This window comes from Corvus hawaiiensis, chromosome 1 (assembly GCF_020740725.1).
Source record: "Corvus hawaiiensis isolate bCorHaw1 chromosome 1, bCorHaw1.pri.cur, whole genome shotgun sequence".
In the NCBI taxonomy this organism is placed as follows: Eukaryota; Metazoa; Chordata; class Aves; order Passeriformes; family Corvidae; genus Corvus; species Corvus hawaiiensis.
This window is the reverse complement of record NC_063213.1, coordinates 38,205,811-38,225,466: the sequence shown is the minus strand read 5'-3', so window position 1 is coordinate 38,225,466 and position 19,656 is coordinate 38,205,811. Positions and strand designations below refer to the sequence as shown.

The following is a 19,656-nucleotide window of genomic DNA, read 5'->3' as shown; positions in this document are numbered from 1 at the left end:
AACAATGCAAAGTACATTTCTGGCCTTCCCTGTGCTTCCTTCCACGAGCTAAGAATAGCCATTCCGAATCCAAGGAGCAGTCACACCCAAAGCCCAGCCAAGCAGTGACCCTTGCTTGGCTCCTGCACGACAGCAGCTGTGTGAGAGAGCAGGTGGCTGGTCCTGCTCCTCGCTGGAAGGACAAAAGCCATCCCAAAGCAAGGAAACACATCTGTGCCTTGAACGAGGGATGGACAGACAGAGTGACCAGGTGGTGCCTGTGCACTCACAAAGGAAAGCTGCAGACTACTAGCCCATATTCTGCCCTGCTGCACTACATTCTGGTAATTTACAGTGAACCAACTTGGACTACACTCCTGAGAAAGGGGTTGTCATGATTCCAGCAATAACATGACTTAAATTGTGTGATCATGCTTCAAATTATTAAATCTAGTACTTCTGAGTTATTTTCTCATGTTGTAAAATCCACCACTGACATACCTTTCTAATACAACATTTTGCCTTGATTGTTTTCTTGCATCTAGGTAATTAAAAGCATTTGAGACATATTTCCCTTTTGAATCCTTAAGATTACACTCATCTCTGGCAACTTCATCAAAGAGATAATTTCATCCTTAAAATTGTTTCATCTTTTCGTGTTACAAAATAAAGAAAAACAAACTGTGGTGTTCCATTTTCTGTGCCAACAATGAAGGAAGTGGCATTCTCCTGTGTACAAGATGACCACCAGGTAATAAGCAACCTGTAGGATTATGAAACAAAAAAAGTGCTCCCCTGCCAGAAAGCAAAACATGCAGGTTTGCTTCCTTTTCCTCCCCCCTCACCACTGACAATCAGCCAAACAATTTTTTAAAGATCAAGCAGCTCTCCCTCGACCAAGCAAGTCAGTGACCTGCATTTTTCTACACCAGAATAAATCATTTGCTCTCAACACCTTTTGCTAGGTTGCACTCCTTCCTTTAGCAAGTCTGCCCCTTTATTTTTTTCAGTTCGATGTAATCAAGACAATAGGAAGCAGCACCTGAATTATGCTTCTCACAGTAACTTACTTTACTCACAAGTAAAGGCTACTGCAAACTACTTTGGGTGGACCCTGTGGTCAGAGGCAATACTGACCTTATCAGATATTTTTTCCTGGGAACTTCCAGTGAGAATATCCAGCTTTGCAAGTTGGACCCTCTTCCCCAGGAACAGGCAAACACAATGCAAACTCCTTCCTCCAAACCAGGAGCAAAGAATGATGTTATTTCCTATGGCTGGCTTTGAGAGAACTACATAGCAACACCAAATCACAGCAGCAAAACCAAGAAACACACGAAACAAGTTATTTACTAAACCTTTATTTTAAAAAATGATTACAAAATACTTTATAAAGTCCCTTAGATCAAGAAAACATGAATGCATTAAAAAAGATCACAGGTTTAGAATGATAAAAAATATTTAAGCATTTAAAAATTATTTAGATGAAAATTCAAGGCAACACTGGAAACAAAACTATAAAATTCTTACTTATATATATAAAATCAATGTATTATCATCCTGCTTTAATAATAATTAAAATTCACTTAAATTCTTAAAGGTGTTAAAAGTCATACACAGTTCTGTCCAGTATAAAATTTTATATCCAGAGAACTCCTTATGTTTACAGCAATAGACTAAACAAGAGATGAATTTCCATCTTAAAGGCACTATACTATCAGCACCTCGATTCGTTACAATTGTATAGAACCTTTGAAAAATTTCACAAAGAATTTCCCTTCAGTATAGAAAGCTTGATATGTTTATTGCACAAATTTGAATGAGGATCACCATGACAGCCATTATGCAAAAACATCTTGTGCTGAGCTCTGAGAATTGCATGAGATCGCTCACTGCTCTTTCAGGTTGGAAGGTGCAAAGGTAGAACTCACCTGTAACAGACCACAACCCTTCCCTGCTCTTTTGAAGCACACAGTGCAGGCATTAAGGCACAATTCCTTCCCATACTCAGAACCAAAGGGCACTGGTAGCACCATGATTTTACTTTGTGGGCTAAACCCAAACACAAAAGTTAGCATTCACAATCTACACAATGCCCAGTACAGATCTTCAGAGCAGAAGCTCACAGTCCAGCCACTGGACAAGTCCTCACGTATCCTGAAAATCCTCTCCACTGCTTCTCAAGGCACTGTAAAAAAGCCTTGAAAGTGGGTACAGAGCCTTTAAGTATTTTTGGACAGGTTCAGCTAGAAAACACCAAAGCTGAGTGTCTAAGCAGGCTCCAACACCACTGCCAAGCCCCGTGGTGAAGAATGGAGAAGACAATTCCCAGATAGATGTACTGGGCCAGTTGCTTCTTTTCAACAGGCTTTACTACCAGTTACAATGTACCGAGATGTTTACTTTGCCAACAGAAGAAATTCGAGGCAGTTGTATCTAACAGCATTTATGCCAGAGCTCCCATCACTCTCTTGAACAATCCCTAATCCACTTAAGCCAAAATCAACCACCTTAATGGAAGCAATTTAAATAGGTGGTTTAAATAAGGTCAGCTGATTTCATCAGAAGCAGGCTGGGAAACAAGCAAAGGGCTTTGCTGACAGAGCATGAGGGGTAAGAGACATCCAGCCACACAGAGCTCCTGCAGAATCAGACATTTAATCCAGCTCCAACAGCATTCTCTAGGATCAGTCTAATTAAGAGACAGACATTTAAAGCCAGCACCTGACACCAGAAGCATCAAAGGGGCATGTCAAGACTGCAGACCAGTCTGCTCAGTCACTGCAGCAAGGAACCCCACCTAGACTGGGAGGGCAAAGGAGCTAGGAGTGATAAGGAAAGCTAGGATATAGGAAGCTGATAAAGTTAAAAAATATAACCTCGCAGAAGCAGAGAACAGCACACACACAAGCAAATCTGCTTCTCAACTATTTTAAAATAAGAGCAAGAACACCTTATGAAGCACAAGGATTAACAGCACCACCATGCATATTAGCCAACAATTGGTTTGGAAGTAACATTTTAGCAACTGCCTTAAACCTATAACCATCATGTGACTTGCTCCTAGTATTTAACTACTGTGTGACAGACTATTGCCAGGTGAACTGCCAAGGCAGGGGGATGACTTTACACATCCCTTTTTGTACCAGTATCTCCAGTTCAGGAATGTATATGAGTAACACGGCACTTAGGTGGGGAAAAGCCTCTAGAAAAAGCAACTGAAACCCAGACCTCAATTAACTTATCTTCAGGCTGGGAAAAATAACAGGAAAAATTACCTCAAGATAAAAGTCCAGCCATGGTGCTGCATTGCTTAATAAGTACTAGCAGCACAGTGTTGCTCTTACACTATATTTACAGCTACTAATTACAGATGAAGATTTAAAGACTATAGACATTTTGGTATGGAAAAAAATCAGTAGAACTCTAGGCAATAAGAAGAAACCGAAACAAGACCATTGGAATGTTACTCATATGGGCACGGTCCCCAAAGTAAGACATTGCAGATCATAGTGGAGGTATTTCTCATTATGGATATTCTGTATCACCAGTAACACCACCTGTAAACTGAACATCTCTAATCTACCCAGTTATCAGAGACAGCTACAGCAAGCGCTGACTGAAATCAGGTTTTAGTGGAAACAGACACTAATAAATACAAGGAAAAAGAAAAAAAGCCAGTCCAAAGAGCATTTCTTCTTTACAAGACATGAAATTCTATGAAGGAGAGTATCTCTTCATGAATAACTCTGAAGCCAAGCTACAGCTTTAACTTGGTGCTTCACACCACCTGGCAAAATTTTACATCCTCCAAGCAAAGTGTAGTTTTAGGCTTCAGTCTCAGGCCACAGAGAGAAAACATCACAAATTCACATTCATCAGAAAGTGGCAGCAATGGAAAAAAACCAACTTTGACCTGCTATTGCAGCCCTTTGTCTTAAAACAGCTTCCTCTTCCTTTCCCAAATACAGCTCAGCCAGGTTCTGGAGGGCTTAGTCTCAATGCTGTCACAACAGGTTACTGGACTAGGAACATGCCAGACTGGGATATCAATGAAATGCAGTTAATGCCTGGGAGACACGGCAAATGTCACGAGAACTCAAACAAGAATTGTTTTTGCATAATCAGCTTTTTCTCATCTGCTTTGGTATTTTGGAACATCTCCTGGCATACAGCAATTTGCTCTGCTTTTGAAGGCTTTCCTCTTAAGAGAGGCGTAGCAGTCTTGCTTTTACCTCAGACACCAGAAAAATGCTTTTCAGCACTTCATTTCTTTTACAGCCATCAGCATCTGGTCTGACACATCCATCACTTGTCCAATACGTGTCCCATCAGTAGTGTTCCTTGCAGTCCTACAGACTGTTGCTTGCAAAACAAATCAAGGGTACAAGTGCTTATTTACCTGTTTACCAACTGAGCTAGTCAGCAAGAAGTCTCAAGCTACTGCCATATTTATAAACACATAAAATGGTGAGGTCCAAAACCATTCTGGCAAAATTTAGTATTATGTATGCATAAACAAGCTGCATATGGTATTATCCTTGCAAGTAATATTCACCAGGGTAGTACCAGTGTGCTGTAAGCTTTTTTCCATTGATATTCAGATTGCTACTTCTGGGGCGGCTTCAGGAAAATATTTATTCTTTCTCTTACTCCTCTCACTGCTGGCTTTTCAAGTTTCTTCCTGCAACTGTTACAGCTTTCAAAATCATCTGAAAGAAGATTCTGGTATTCAAGTTCAAACTTTGACAATCATGGGGTGCAAAACTGTCTCCTTAATATACCATTTACATTACCCTCCCCATAAACCCCCTGGAGTCTACTACACCATTACACTGATCTCCACAGATGGAATTGAGACATAGGAATAGTAAAAACATTCCAAACCCCCTTACTTAAGGACAAGAATTCCTGTACGGTTCCCTTTTACATTCAGTTTGACCAGGAAGTACAAAAATGAATTCCGCTGTACTAATTTATAACTTGCAACAGAAGCATCTGGTCCATTTAACCAGGAAATACCTTTAGGCTACAGCTCAGAATTTATTAATTTAATTTAATTTATAAATTAAATTAATGCCACAGACATTAACTTTGTTAGTCACCTCTGTCAAAATCAAATCAGCACACTGTTTTCCTGAAGTTACTGTATTTAGACCCAAGGTTTTTTAGTGCCTGTCACCCCAGCAGGTGGCAGGACTACTTATTAAGCAGGACCAGTTACCCTAGAACATGATGCTCAAAATGCCATTACCTGACCTAAGAATCCATAAAAATTTTATGATGAGCAATGTGTACAAAATTGATTAGAACAAAGAAACCGAAGTTGTTACCTACAGTGCACTGAAAGTTCATTTTAGTTTGCTCCAATTAAAAAAAATAAAAAAGAAAAAGAGGAAACAATTTAAACAATTTCAGGAAGTTAGCTTTGTTTATTCAATGGCTGATTTTCTGTGGCACTCTGAGTGTTACCAGGATTTTCAGAGCATCCATCGACGTTTTGTTTTCGCCTGAGAAAGAGCTCTGTACCAAATTCAGCTGCAAATGCAAAAGTTGCAAAAAATCCAAATACCTGTGAAAGTGACAGAAATATGTGATTTTAAAATGCATAAACAGTAATAGCATACCAACATTGTTTGGAGAGATTTGCTGCACCATTTTGTATGCATTAATAATGCTTATATATTAAGATTACAGTCCTCCTTAAATCAATAGTTCCATTTAAATTAGACACAGGTCAGAAATCATAATTCTAGCACATTCATTGCTGAACTTTTTTACAGTTTTCGTTCTTTTAATCAAGTGTGAACCTTATACTGTGTTCTAATCAACCTTTAATAGTAAAAGTGTATTAGTTTCATTTCCAAAATCAGTTATTAAAGTAGCATGGCACTGGTGATATAGCAGACTATTTATCCAAGAGAGGGCTGCTGATTAATGAGAGTAAATGAAGAAGAATAACACATGGAAGGTGAAGGAAGAGAAGATTTGCAGAGCCTGGGTCAGCAAGGGAGAATTAAATGACATTTTGTGAGTGGCATTTCATTACTAGTCATGGCAAGATGAGAAGTGGTAAAGAGAAGACAGCTTTTTTCAAACAAGGAAAGAAACATATGCATTATTCTAACTCTACCTAAATTTTACACAACTGGTTTGGACCAAAGGAATTTGACATTAATAAGTATTAAATCACAGTAGTTTTCATTTTTCCTGCATCAGAAAAAAAGGCAAACCTGAAACCTGATTTATACTCGAGCTATTAGGTCTAAATAGATCTATATCACATAAGAAAACTATGCAAAAGTGTGTATCTCTAATGACGCTGCCCATGGAACAGAATTATCTTGCTTTCTTTTCCAAATAATTTTTTCTCATTCAAGAATTTGATCTTTAAACTCACATATTCACAATTCCAAGGTTATTCAAAAGAAGTATTCAAATGACTAGGGAATTATGACACCTACAGCATCCCAAAGCCCCTTCAGTGCCTTGCCCTGAGCCTCCTCAGTGTTCCCTGGGAGATGAATGCCCTGTTGCTCTACTGTTTCTGTCACTGAGGAAACTGCTGTTCTTATTGCAGACTGTGCAGGTCAGTGTTGTCCACATGTGCTCTGTAATGCCTGGCAAAAGACAGGATTTCTTGATGACTTTGTGAGGGGGTGACATTATGAAAGGACAATTGAGGAAAACCAGAAATTTCAGAAGTAGGGCATCAGAGAACTGGGGAAGCTTCAAGAGATGACACTGTTGAATAGCAAGAGATGACAGGAAATAATACAAGTCCAAGGCAGCAGGCAAAAGGTGGGGAGCTGCAAGTGCACACAGAGGTTTCCAGCAATCCTGAGGAATGCCAGCTCCTTGGATTTCCTATGGTAAGTTTCTCGAAGGTCTGAAATAGCTAATTCCTCCTGAAACATCACAATGCACTGAGTTCTATTCCCTGCCCAGTTTCTTCTCTGCAAATTGAGTGAAGTTTAGAGGGAAGAGAAATTAACATACCAGATACATACAAAGTAAATCTTGTCATTTTAAGACTTACACAGGCAGCACGTTCAACAGCAGAGCCAGAGCAGGTTGCAGAGAACACTATTGATGCTAACAGAAACCAGGCACCTATGGCTGGCACAGCCCAAAAATTCTGCAAATATATGTAAAAACATATATAATTTAATTGTAGATAGGTTACCTAAAAATAACAAACATCATAACAACAGCTGAGTTAACCTGCCTGTGAATTTATGTTTTGATACTGTGATGCTAGTGGAAGCTTCAGAAAATACATGTTGCCACTACATTCCAAATGATATTCAACATTATCAGCTATTTCAACAGCATTATCAGATATTTAAGGGAGTCTGCCCTGGTTTTGTATTTTTAAAGTATTTAATTAACTTCATTTAACCTTTTTTCACAATCAAATTCAAGCTCAGGACAACCATGATAGCTTTATTCCCTATGTAAAACATTTGGGAAATTAGAAAACTGTAAGTAACTGTGCTCATTCAAACCTTTTACTACCCTCCCTTATCTGTACCCTCACATAAAGACCCTACTGTTTGCTCTGAAGGCAAATAGGAAGGGACACTTGTGAGACAGAATAATGTTCCTACTGACTTTACAAAGCAACTTTCTCCCACTGCTGGATCTTCTGAAATATAAAGCCATAAACTGTAATGAGGTATGATTATTGCCAAAAAGGAGGTAGTCTCCACCCAGTAGGAAAATAGATAGGGTAAACTGATAAATTGCAAGCATCATGCTGGCGGTAAACTGTATTCCACGTACGTACATACACGTGATGGCTACACTTTAATGTTAGTAGCATTAATGTGGAAAAACTTCGCCACACAAATCCTAAAATCCTGCAGGTAGCCAACTTTGAAAAAGATGTCAATATAAACTCTCAAAGTTGGCTCATTTTTTAACTATAAGATACTTTAATCTACCCTTTACATGGAGAAGAAAAGGAGATTCATTTTGCATAGCCTTTTTACTCCACAGCAGACTTTATGCACTTAGAAAAAATGGTTTCCTTTTAAAAAAAAAAAATTTCTTACCAGTTTCTGTACTTTCTCTTTCCCCAGTGATTCATACATATCAGTGCAATACACACACAGAATCAGGAGGCTCAAAAGAAAGGCACTGCAGCTTATGAATTCAAAGAAGTAAAGTCCACTACAATAGATGCAATCGTCCACAATTTCTTCAAAAACAACAGCCACAAAAGAGAAAATCTGCAAACAAATAACATGCTTGGGTTGGATCAAGTCTCTAACATCTTCAACAAACAGGCATCTCTGATATGAAGATTAATAAAGCTAGCTGCGACAAAAATCCTCAATCTATAATAAGTTTGGTAAAGTTCTGCACCATTTTCTTACAGGCAGAAATGATTATATAATGACATGGTTTACACTTGGCTGTTATAAGTGGTCAAAAAGTTTACACCTGTTACCTCACTTGATAAAACTTCAGAGAAAGTCCACATAGCCAATACTCACATGCTTGTGACTCAGTAATGACGGAAGCTCAACTGTTCTGGTAGGAACCGAAACTTTACACTACGTTCAAGCTGTGTTGGACAACGTTTAATCTATGCAGAGGCTTATCTTCACCTTCCTGCCACAGTATGTTTTGAGAAAAGAAGGTGATTTAGGTCCTGTATAGTCACCATATCCGTGCTGCTGGATTTTCTACCATTTTATTGTGCAAGAAGGAATATTGCTTTATTTAACTGTTCACTTATTTTGGCCACTTCTTGCTAGTTTCCTTCATCCCATAGAGTTGGCATAGCTTTATAGAACCTCGTCGTAAGGAGTTCACCAAATTAAAACAAAACCATGAGTAGGAATCAGACTGGGTCATAAAACTGAGACTGATATGACAATAACATTTTTAATAAGAGTATGAGGGCAATAAAGAGGTTGACAGTTCTTTGTTTAAAAAAAAAAAATCTAAACTTAATATTCAGAATTGTTCTTGGAAAATAACCACCAGTCTTCAGTTTCAGTTTTCTGACAGTAAAAACAACAGTTTAGCAGTAGGAAGTGTAAATTCCCCTTACTAAGCCAGGTCTCAGAAGGGCACTTCAAAGAATCATGTTTTGCAAATGCAACAATATAAAGTAAACAGGAGCTTAGAAAGGGAAAGAACAGCGGGGGGAAACTTCAATATTACTATCAGGCTTCCTTTCTCTCCCACAGTGGCTGGCAACACAAACTTCTCAGCAGCACTTGCACCTAAACCAGTGAACTACAATGGCTGTCCAGGAATGTTTTGAACTCTGACTTTCCAGTTTGTATGGTTTAGGGGTCTTTTGGGGGTTTTCTTTGCATTTCTAAACATGTGCTTACAGCTGCATCCAATGACTTTCAAATTTTTCACAATATGAGCTGTGACATAAGTTTTCATGTACAGGGCTATTTCTTTTTATAAGCACTGGAAACTGAATGCCATCACTTCCACTTGGGAATAAACCTGTCCTTAAAAGAAAGTATATGTCCAGATAACCATAGTATGATCTAAATAATGGAAAAAGATCTTCTCCACTGAGTGTACAAACAAGTTGAAAAAAATCCCATTCAAAGAGCAGTTATAAAGGGTTCAGTGTCAAATAATTGAGATTTACCAAGTGGAATCCTGTGTGGGACTTGCCCAAGTCAATATTCAATTTTTTTATTTATAAGTTGAGTAATAAAATAGAGTACATCAATTAAAAAAGTTGGCTTGAAGAACTTTGAGTAAGTGCTTTGATTAAGTTCGTATATCAGCAGCACATTCATAAGATGCCAGAGAGCTCTGCTTGGGTTTCTTAGCTTGCCCTTTGATATCACTATCAGGGAAAAAAGGGATTCCTCTGTTGTCCTACTACCACTAAAAACCAATAGTTTTAAACACCAAAATAATTGTTAGAGAAGCAGTTGTTTCGGATTTTATTTTGTTATTAGTCCTATCTGTCTGTACGTACAGCAGAAATTAAACAACAACATTTCTCTCACCAGCAAGAAATTATTCATTGATACTGACATTACTGCTGGAAGTTTCTAAACAAGTGTCAAGTTTGTAAAGAAGATTTAACAAGTGAATTGACAGAAAAGAATACTACAAAAATAGAGCAGATCTATGAACTTGCCAACAAGCCTGTGAAGATGCTCAGCAGCGGGATTCCCAGTACAAAATCTTCTAGTTCAGATGGGTGGACATACTAATTCTCTATTAAGTCTGCACAACTGGGGCTACTATCAGCTCAAAAAGGAGCTGATATTTAAGCCTGAATTACAATTTTCCTTTCCACCTAGGGCATTTTGACTAAAGTTAAACAGTTGATGACAACTCATCCTGCTTTACGTAAGAATTAGTTTCTACCTCAGAGTTGGCACAATACACACTGTGCCATTTACCTTTGTGCAGAACTTGAACCACTCATGGACTAACAAAAACATTCCATCTATTAAAAAAAAACCAAAACAAACAATTACACTCTAGAAACCTGTGCAATAGCATGCCTCCCAGCATCCTTCTGGCAGTCACATTTTCCTTGTTCCATTTGCTGAAACGAACTGGTTAAGGTTATAATGTATGCCATCATTCATCTGAAGAAAAGTGTTTCTTAGGTCTAGAAGCCAGATTTCTGCAGGTGATTTCAGAGTATTTTATAAAACCCTTGATCACCTCTATAATGAGGAGAGCTCACTTTCTGATTGCCATACCCTGTTTAGCAGTCCACACAAGCAATTATCAGAGCATAATTCCAGTAACAACCACTATTGTAACACAAAGCCAATAGATGTTAACGACCATCACTGGCATTTCCAAAAATCAATGCTTTCCCAAAAGAGGAACCTTTTTCTTACTGGAAATACTGAGGCTTCCACCTTCAGGAATTTCTGGGGCTTGTTTAAAGTGTTTTGACTGAGAACTCAAGATCTGTGCTTATTGATAAAGGTTACAAAAAAGGAGGGAAAACTGTTGGAAATTAGGAGGGTGAACAACTATAACTCCATTTTCTTTTCCCCCTCACTGAAAAATGGGTGCAGGCCATAAACTGCTAATTATTTAAGAGCATGTCAAGCAGCTATTCACCTTGTTTAGGATAATGATAGTTTTTCCTTTTTTCTACCTAGAAAGCATTTTAAACAATTTAAAAGCTTAAGACTTTGGTACACCAGCAAATTTGCCTACATAATCACTTATTTTATTTTAGTCAGTGAACCTACTTAAATAAATGTTCTGCTTGTCAGGGAGCAGAAGCCAGCAGATCTTGCTTTAATAAACTCCAGTAGATGAATTAAAAGTTTATGTTCCATTATATTTATTTAAAGCATTCTTGGGTGTGATTTTTTAAACACTCTTAGAAAACTTTATTTTTGGTAGTGTTACCATTATCTTTATGAGCAGTAAAGAATAGTTCTGGTTGAGGGTTTTGACTGTGTGTGAGATGAAGCTTAAAACCCATATGTCCTCTTTTCTGCAATGGTGAAGTAGGGAGAAAGGGTTGGAAATCACCTACAATTCCTGTGAGCATGACACATCTGACTCAAAAGCCACTGTGTTGGCTGCAAAATGCATGCTGACACACATTTGCAGTCAGCTGCCCTTTACCACCATGGGTTTCACTCCCTTCCTGCCAGTACTTAAGAATGACGATCCTCACGTCCTTATCAGCAGTCACACTGGTACATTTTGGAAGAGCCCATCACCAAGCACAGAACAAACAGGAGCTAGCACCAGGAGCCCAGCTGCTTAATTCAGGAGTAACACTACACGCAGTAAAAAAGCCAGCACTATTTCCTAGTGGGCCCAGGGTTGCCTGACACGAAGTGATGTCTCATTCAATGGGCCACCATCAACGTTACACGTCTCTGGTGCAATTTTCCACCACAAATCATGGGAGAAATGAGCTCCTTAATTTTAGCGTGGACAGCGCAGAGTGACAGGCTTAGAACGGGCTGCAGGAGCAGCAAGAGAGGAAAGTCTGGAGCTCATGACCTAGTAAAGCCCTTCCCAGTTCTACTGCCCTATGGTGAGGTTCAGTCAAAGGCTTCTTCCTCCTGCTTTCATCCAATCCAGTCCTCAGAAGAAAACACTAAATTTCCTGTAAGGCTTCCCTCTGATTTTAAGCCAGAGTGGCTGGTGTTTAAGGCCAGCAGGCAGCTGGACCACGGCGGCTGCAGCACCGAGCCTCGGGCACACGACGCCGGCACCATCAGATGTCAGCACCTACTCCCGCAGCTCGGGCATGACGAACGAACACTCTCATCACTTCCCCACCATAAACCACTCTGAATCTGCATTATAAGGCACCATGCCAGCTTTCCACCTGAGTTACTGGTCTGCACAACTTTAGTGACCCCATGCCACGTCCCAAGTCAAGACACCTTCCCGGCGGAGCCAGCCCTTTCCGACCGGCAGAATCCATTCCCTCGAAGCCTGTGTGCGGCCATCTCCCCAGGCTGCGCTGCATCATCGAGGAGTTTAATTTTTAAGCGGCGCGAGACCGTCCTAAAGCCGAAGGTCATCACAACACGCTCGTTTCCATGCCAAAGCGGGACCACCCCGCCCCGCCGGGCTCAGCCCCGGGAGACTCGAGGTCTCTCCCCGGCCCCCATTCTGCCAGGAGTGCTCCCTCCGCGCCAGGCCCGGCACGTCCCGCGCGGCGAGGGGAGGAGGGCACTCACCGCCTGGACCACCTTGGCCGCCAGCCGCCATCCCCGCAGGTGCTGCAGGGTGCAACCGAAGGGGCGGCGGCGGGGCGCCTTCGCCTCCGGTTCCGTGGTCTCGTTGTAGACGGCGCCGTTCTCCATGGCCGGGCCGGGCCGGGCCGGGCCGCCAGCTGCCAGCTGGGAAAAACCGAAAGCAAAAGGGAGGCGGTGGCGGCGGGCGGGGCGGGGCGGGGCGGGGCGGGAGAGGGGCAGGCGGGAGGCGCCGGGAGGCGGCGGGAGGCCGCGGTTCCACCGGCGGTTGGTCCCGGAGGGACAAAGCCGCTGCCTGCGGCGCGCGCCAGCGCGCCCCCTGGCGGCCTCGGGCGGGGGCGGCCCGTGAGGGGCGGCCGGGAGCGCAGGGCTGCCTCAGGCCCGCTCTGTGCTCAGTTCGTTAACCGGGGCTAAGTAAAGTTTACAAGATAATTCACTTGTCACACGAGATTACAGTATCAGAAGGGGGTTTTAAGCCAAAGCTTTCCCTGCTTACATTCACATAATCAATTAGGTTGGAAGAACCCTCTGAAAGCATCGAGTCCAACCTGTGACCATCGAGTCCAACCTGTGACCGAACACCACTGCGTCAACCAGACCATGGCGCTGAATGCCATGTCCAGTCTTTCCTTAAACACCTCCAGGGACGGTGGCTCCACCACCTCCTTCAGCAGCCCATTCCAGTGTCTAATCAATCACTCTTTCTGTGAAGAAATTCTACCAAATGTCCAATCTAAACCTTGCCTGGCTGCTGCCTGAGGCTACGTCATCTTGTCCTGTCATGAGTTGTCATGTCCTGTCATGAGAGAAGATTTTGACCACCACTTTGCTACACCCTCCTTTCAGGCAGTTCTAGATATCAATGAGGTCACCCCTGGGCCTCCTTTTCTTCAGGCTAAACAACCTCAGCTCCCTCAGCCACTCCTCATAGGACTCGTGCTCCAGGCCCTTCACCAGCTCTGCTGCCCTTCTCTGGACTCGTTCCAGCACCTCAATGCCCTTCCTGAATTGAGAGGCCCAGAACTGAACAGAGCACTCGAGGTGTGGCCTTACCAGTGCTGAGTACAGGAGAAGAATCACTGTCTTTGAAGACATTCCTTGTTGTCAATGAGAAAACACTTGCCAAGTGTTTGAAAACCAAGCCTCTGCTAATATACTCCCATACATTTGCCCAGATCAGCTTTTAAAAGAACGTAGAGCTTTTGTTGCCTACTAAGAATAGATTGAACCTGTTATAAGTAAACAAAGGTGTGCTATGTTCGCTTCTATATTATCAATGTAGTATCCACAGAGCTATTATGGTCCTGCATAGACAAATTCAGTTACACTTGTTTAAATTCAAGGAAATGGAAGATTTCTGTAGGTAGTAAAGGAGATTTGCTTTCTTAACGTTAGCTGTATAGGAACAGATTCCCTGCTTAGGGAACAGATCAGGCTGTTGGGACACTGCCTCTCTTCGGGAACCACACAGTGCAGAGGGAGCATGTGTGCTACAGAGCCCCATGAGGTTGGGGCTACTTTTAACTCTGCCAGGGGACCCTCTTAACTGGGCAGCTGCAGAAGTACAGGCCAGACAAAAGCAGGTGGGCCACACTCCATGCTGAGTGTGTACCAGCAGGTGGTGTGCCTGACTTCTTCCAGTAAGAAAACACTATCCGAGGGAATATACAAGGTCCCTGGACAGGACCATACAGACTTGTCTCTGCCATAAACAATGTTTGGCTGCAGGAATTGGCTTGGAAGGCAAATGAGTAGGGCAAGTCCTGTGATTCCCAAGGCGTGGGAGTTTCTGCTAGAACAAATGAGGCATCACCATGGGTGTGCCCTAGCTTCTACCTGGGATTGGGATGAGTCTAACATAGCTCTGTTGGCAGCATCCCAGACTACAGGACTGAGCAGGTAGGTGTAGTGAGGAGCATTTGCTGTTACCACTTATAAGTCCCCAGTGCCTTCACTACCTTTTTTCACACTAGTACGTTATAAATAAGATTACATTGCAGAGGCTGGCATCTCTCTTCTGAAGGAAATTTCCTTCTCATTTTCTTTTCTTCCTTGATAATATTTCACAACTGGCTGAATAACTCCAAAGCCACAAAGCATGTGTCTAGGCTATACTGTGGTCTGATGAGGACAGGACTTAACTGACATAGAAGCAATTGTCAGCTCTTTTAAGGTGTTTGGTAGCATCCAAGGCTATTTTGTAGCCGTTCCCTTATGAATGTCTTCATGCAGCATTGCTAGATTATGAACACAGATACTGAAAACAACTGAGTTGAGAAAAGACTGCTTTTCAAGGAGTCACAGAAACACAAAACTAGACTACAAAAGGTAAAATAGATGGCAACGTCTTTCTAGTTTCTACTGTCTTTAAGGTGTTTTTCCTGTCCAGCCCCTCTCCAGGGCCTGAACATATCAACATATATATATGTATATATATCTCAACGATGCATGAATGATAAAGGTTAGCTTGCCATTTAAAGCCTAACTTATTGAGGCCTATTTATTTATTTATAAGAGGGTCAGGAAAAGTGAAACGACAGCAAAGCTAGGGAACTGTAAGTTCACGTGACAGAAAGGGAATGATAACTGGATAACAATATTGGAGTTGATATCTTGAAAATACTTAAAGCATTACATTATGCTGCTCTTCACAGAGGTACTGCAGGTGTTCTTCACCCTCTTTATCGCATTAACTTTCCAGTACAGTATTTTTCCTTTAAAGAAGGAATTAAAACAACAGTTACAGTAAGTAACAATAGTGTTTAATGCAAATAATAGTATCTAGCTGACTGTGATGTGATGGAAATCCCGTTCCAGATATACAGCTATTGGTTTCCTTTTGGTTATGAGCTACACCTGACAGTTTTCCAGAAAAACAAGTCTTTCTTACCCTGCCACAGCCTCTGCTGGAATGGCAGGAGTGGAGCTTAAGGCAGGACATGGTGGCAGAGAAGCAACCTCACAGTTAGATGCTGAGCTGTGGTAACATCTCCAGTCAGCCAGGCACAGAGAGGGACATCAGTGGAAGCAGATTAGTGATGAGTGACCCAGTTTTCTCCCTCATTACATCTCCTTCAAGACACCTTCCACAGTGACCAAAAAGCAACAGCAATGGAGAAAGCCCCCTCATTAGAGGAGATCGCAGTGTACACAGTATAGCTGTATGGCAGTTACCACTTCTTTCCCCCAATGTTGAAATAATTTCAAAAACTGTGACTGGAGCTCCTTGAAGCCGTTGAGTAAATGCCAGCAACTGCAGTAAGGGGGATTCAGTACTGCTGCATCACTGTTGTCATCGAGTGAGGCCTAGTGGCTCTTTGGCACTCTCGGCGTGCTGTGTTACAATGTGACGCTAAAGCCTGAGTCCCTCACGCTCAGAATTGGCAGCACTGGCCTCACGAATTCATGTTCCCCTTTCCCCGCTTTCATAAATGCAGTTATGGGGTTTTTTGCTTTTCTTGTCAGAAGGCAAAGGAGAAGGAAGTACAGGAATGGGAAAGCAGCTTAAAAGCCTAAACCATTGAAGGAGACAGACTTAAGTTTCATTGGAAGAGTGGTGAGGAAGAGGTGTGTGTTACTGCACGATTCAGAGAACTCCACTGGAGACAGCCTGTCTGAGGCATATCTCCCCCCTTCATTTTGATGTTCTCACAGGGGCACCTCAGCTTCTGTTCAAGACTATTCCCATGTATTACATGAAGTAAATACAGCATGATTAGTAAGCAAATGGGATATTCCAAGTACTGCAACAATGAGCTCAGAAAAGACTTAAATGTGTTGCATCTGCTGAATTTTCTTTACTTCTTGGGATTCTATTTTTGTGCTCAATATTGCAACTGAACTTCACAAACCCTGACACCGTACTAAACACGCTTGAATGTGTGATTTTAAAACAGCTGAAGAATTAGCATTTTTAACAGCTATTACTAAGGATCCCTTATGGGACTAGAGATGAAATCCCCACATTTCCCAAATGCAAGGTTGGGCCAACTATTCTCAGTGGTTTTCTGCATGGCACAGAGAAGCATTAAGCTGTGAGGTATTTGATAGGCAACAGTTCTGCCGTCACAGGTGTCCTACTGCAAACCGTTTGCTCCCCAGGAAGAGACTGCAGCCCAACAGGCAGCAATTCCTGCATTTCAGAAGTATCACTAGAAATTTAAGGTTAATACAGTAGCTAGTTGGTAAAACCTAAAAGCCATGTGCACATTTCTGAGATTGCAATTTTCAGCTGAAAAAATGACCTGCCTGGAAATAAAGTGGACATTTACTCAAAAATTTCAAGCTTAAAATTTGCAGAGCAGCTTTATTAGAACCAGTATACTCAAAAAAACTGATGTAGGAACAGGGTAGAGAAGGAGGAAGAGAGGATTTACAAAATTCCCCTGAAACAGCTTTGTTTCAGGCTAATCAGCAACTTGTCTACATAGAACTAGCCCTGAAAGTCTAAAGGAATTTACTTGATTTATATTGTAGCATTTTTTCAGTGTTCATACTGAAAAACATTCTTAAGGTAGTGTTATTAAAATTGTGCCCTGTAGTTCTTGCATTACCTCTTCGCTTTCTGCATCTTATGTGCTAGTCTGAAACTTTGTACCCAATAGCAGTAAAGGCACAGAAGAGTGATTAGAAGAAAAATTAATGTAATTCATGCTGTTACTCTTTCAAAAATTGGGGTAATCCAACCCCAGCCTAGAGCAAGAAAGTATTCTTGCCAAATTAGCTTCAGTGGTTTACCCAATTTATCTAGTTTGGCGCCTGACTTCACAGTGAAAGCAGAACAGGCAGCAGGATTTACTGGCACTACCTTTTGTGAAAAGGGGCATCTGTCACAGAGACTAGTCTTGCATGATAGTTGTTGTAAATCCCATCTTAATTGTCTACTCTCACCAAAGCAGTAGGAGGGGAACTGCAGCTCAAGAGGACAAAGCAACCAGCCCAGGAGTCTTGGTCTCACCAGAGGAAAACAAGAAGCCAAAGACATCAGGTTACACAGAAACATTCTCACATATTTTCCTTTTGTGGTAAATCTTTTCCCCCAAACAGCATGAGCAGGCTGCAGACAGCTAGTGACAGCAGCATTAACAGAATTTGAAGGAGGGAAGCAGGCTACTCTATTCTTGTAGAATGAAAAGGCATGGTAGGGAATGGTCTTTTTGTAAACAATCATTTGTAAATAATAATTTAAAAATCAAACAACAAAAAAACTCCAGAGCTACAGGGGTTTAGGGAAAAACACATTTAGAAGCTTCAAATACACAGAAGTGACATCTGTTTCAAGAAGTGAAATTATAATGAGTCATTAGTAAGGTTCTTCACTGTCCCAGCCTCTCCAGGTAAGGGCACGTGGTGTAATAGGTATTAATGCATTATGTGGCCAATTTTCCAGCTTCATAAAGGGTTTTGTGCTTTGACAGATGCTCAAACAAACTAACTTGGAGATTGCAGGAGTTGTCTTTCAGAAACTTGGACAGTATCCACTAGTTTAAAATGTTGCCCTAAATCCAAAGTTTCACCCTAATGATACATACCACTGCAGTTGTGCAAGAATGGGTCCTGCTTGTATCATCAGAGGATCCTTTCTCTCAAACACATTCCAAGTTCAGTTTGAAATTTACATACAGAACCTAGAGAACTGTTTTGATACCAATGCATGCCATGTATCCATAATCAGAAGCCTAATTTTTTTCTTTCAATTTATTCTATACAGCTGTTCATCAGCAAGTCATGCATTTCCCCATATGCCACCTTTACCGAATTGTTGACATAAGTAAAATTTTAAGGGCTGCAGTTAAAGACATAGTTAAGAATATCTACTGAAATTTGTCAGTCCACAATTCAATCTTCTGAGTCTATTTTAACAAGTGTGCTTAACTTGAGGGAGTTGGGAGACAACAACATGTATGTTGTTCTTAAATAAATGTAGGTATTTTGTAAATATGGAGGTAACTCAGGTCAAGGGAGGTGATCCTGCCTCTACTCAGCCCTAGCAAGGCCGCATCTGGAGTGCTGTGTCTAGTTTTGGGCTCCTCAGGACAAGAGAGACATGGAGCTCCTGGACCAGATCCCGTGGAAGGGAAAAAAGATGATTAAGGGACGGGAGCATCACTCTCACAAGGAAAGGCTGAGGGAGCTGGGCCTGTTCAGCCTTGAGAAGAGATGACTGAGAGGGGACCTCATCAATGTCTGCCAGTATCTAAAGGGGGGGTGCCAAAAGGATGGAGGCAGGCTCTTCTTGGTGGTGCCAATCAACAGGACAAGAGGCAACAGCCAGAAACTAATGCACAGGAAGTTCCAGCTGAACATGAAAAGCTTCTTTACTGTGCAGACAATCACACACTGGAAGAGGTGGTCCAGAGAGGTTGTTGAGTCTCCCTCACTGGAGATATTCAAGAACCACCTGGACACAATCCTGTGCCACGTGCTCTAGGGTAGCCGTGCTTGCACAGGGGGGTTGGACCAGATGACCCCACTGTGATCCCTTCCAACCTGACCCATTTTGTGACTCTGTGAATTCACTAGAACCATTACAGAATGCAGGAACTGGGGAAGAAGAGTACCGCCATGTTCAAAATACAGAGACTTCCAGCTAATCAGAGAAAGTAATGTAGGACTTACTGATTTAAAAAACCAGAAAACCCGAACTCATTAAAGTGTCTTGGCAATCATTTGATCAGGATATACCTTTTACATTTCCTATTCTGAGGCTGTAAGTAGAAAGTAATCCCAAATTTCACAAAGAAAAAAGTGATGTTCAGCATTTGTATACTGAAAGCTTAAGTAAAGTCCTAACCTTGGTCAACTACTACTTAAACAACACACTGCAGCCAGCAGCAGGATCCTTAGTATAACTAGAGTGCTTTGAAAACACTGCAGCACAAACCACCCAAAGTCAGATAAGCTAGTTTCACTCCTAGGAACAAACACTGCAGACTTATCTCCTTCCAGAAACGATGTTTTAAGGGAGTTTAAATATCTGCCAGTG

At 41.6% G+C, this 19,656-nt stretch overlaps 1 protein-coding gene across 1 annotated transcript; it reads right to left on the bottom strand.

The window, feature by feature from the left end:
• Positions 1-1,874: 1,874 nt before the first annotated feature.
• CMTM6 (CKLF like MARVEL transmembrane domain containing 6) lies at positions 1,875-12,851 on the bottom strand. Its single transcript, XM_048301271.1, has 4 exons — positions 12,657-12,851; positions 8,037-8,213; positions 7,019-7,117; positions 1,875-5,551 (listed from the first exon to the last, which is right to left on the bottom strand). Exons 1-4 carry the CDS (start codon positions 12,780-12,782, stop codon positions 5,402-5,404), a joined length of 552 nt encoding a protein of 183 aa, XP_048157228.1. The 5' UTR covers positions 12,783-12,851; the 3' UTR covers positions 1,875-5,401.
• Between the last annotated feature and the right edge of the window lie 6,805 nt (positions 12,852-19,656).

Excerpts from the sequence above, each read along its gene's own strand:
- CMTM6 (XM_048301271.1), bottom strand. The coding sequence starts at position 12,782 with ATGGAGAACGGCGCCGTCTACAACGAGACCACGGAACCGGAGGCGAAG. Across the intron at positions 8,214-12,656 it reads CGGCCAAGGTGGTCCAGGCG|ATTTTCTCTTTTGTGGCTGT; the intron begins GTGAGTGCCCTC and ends ATTTGTTTGCAG. Across the intron at positions 5,552-7,018 it reads CTGTTGAACGTGCTGCCTGT|GTATTTGGATTTTTTGCAAC; the intron begins GTAAGTCTTAAA and ends TCACTTTCACAG.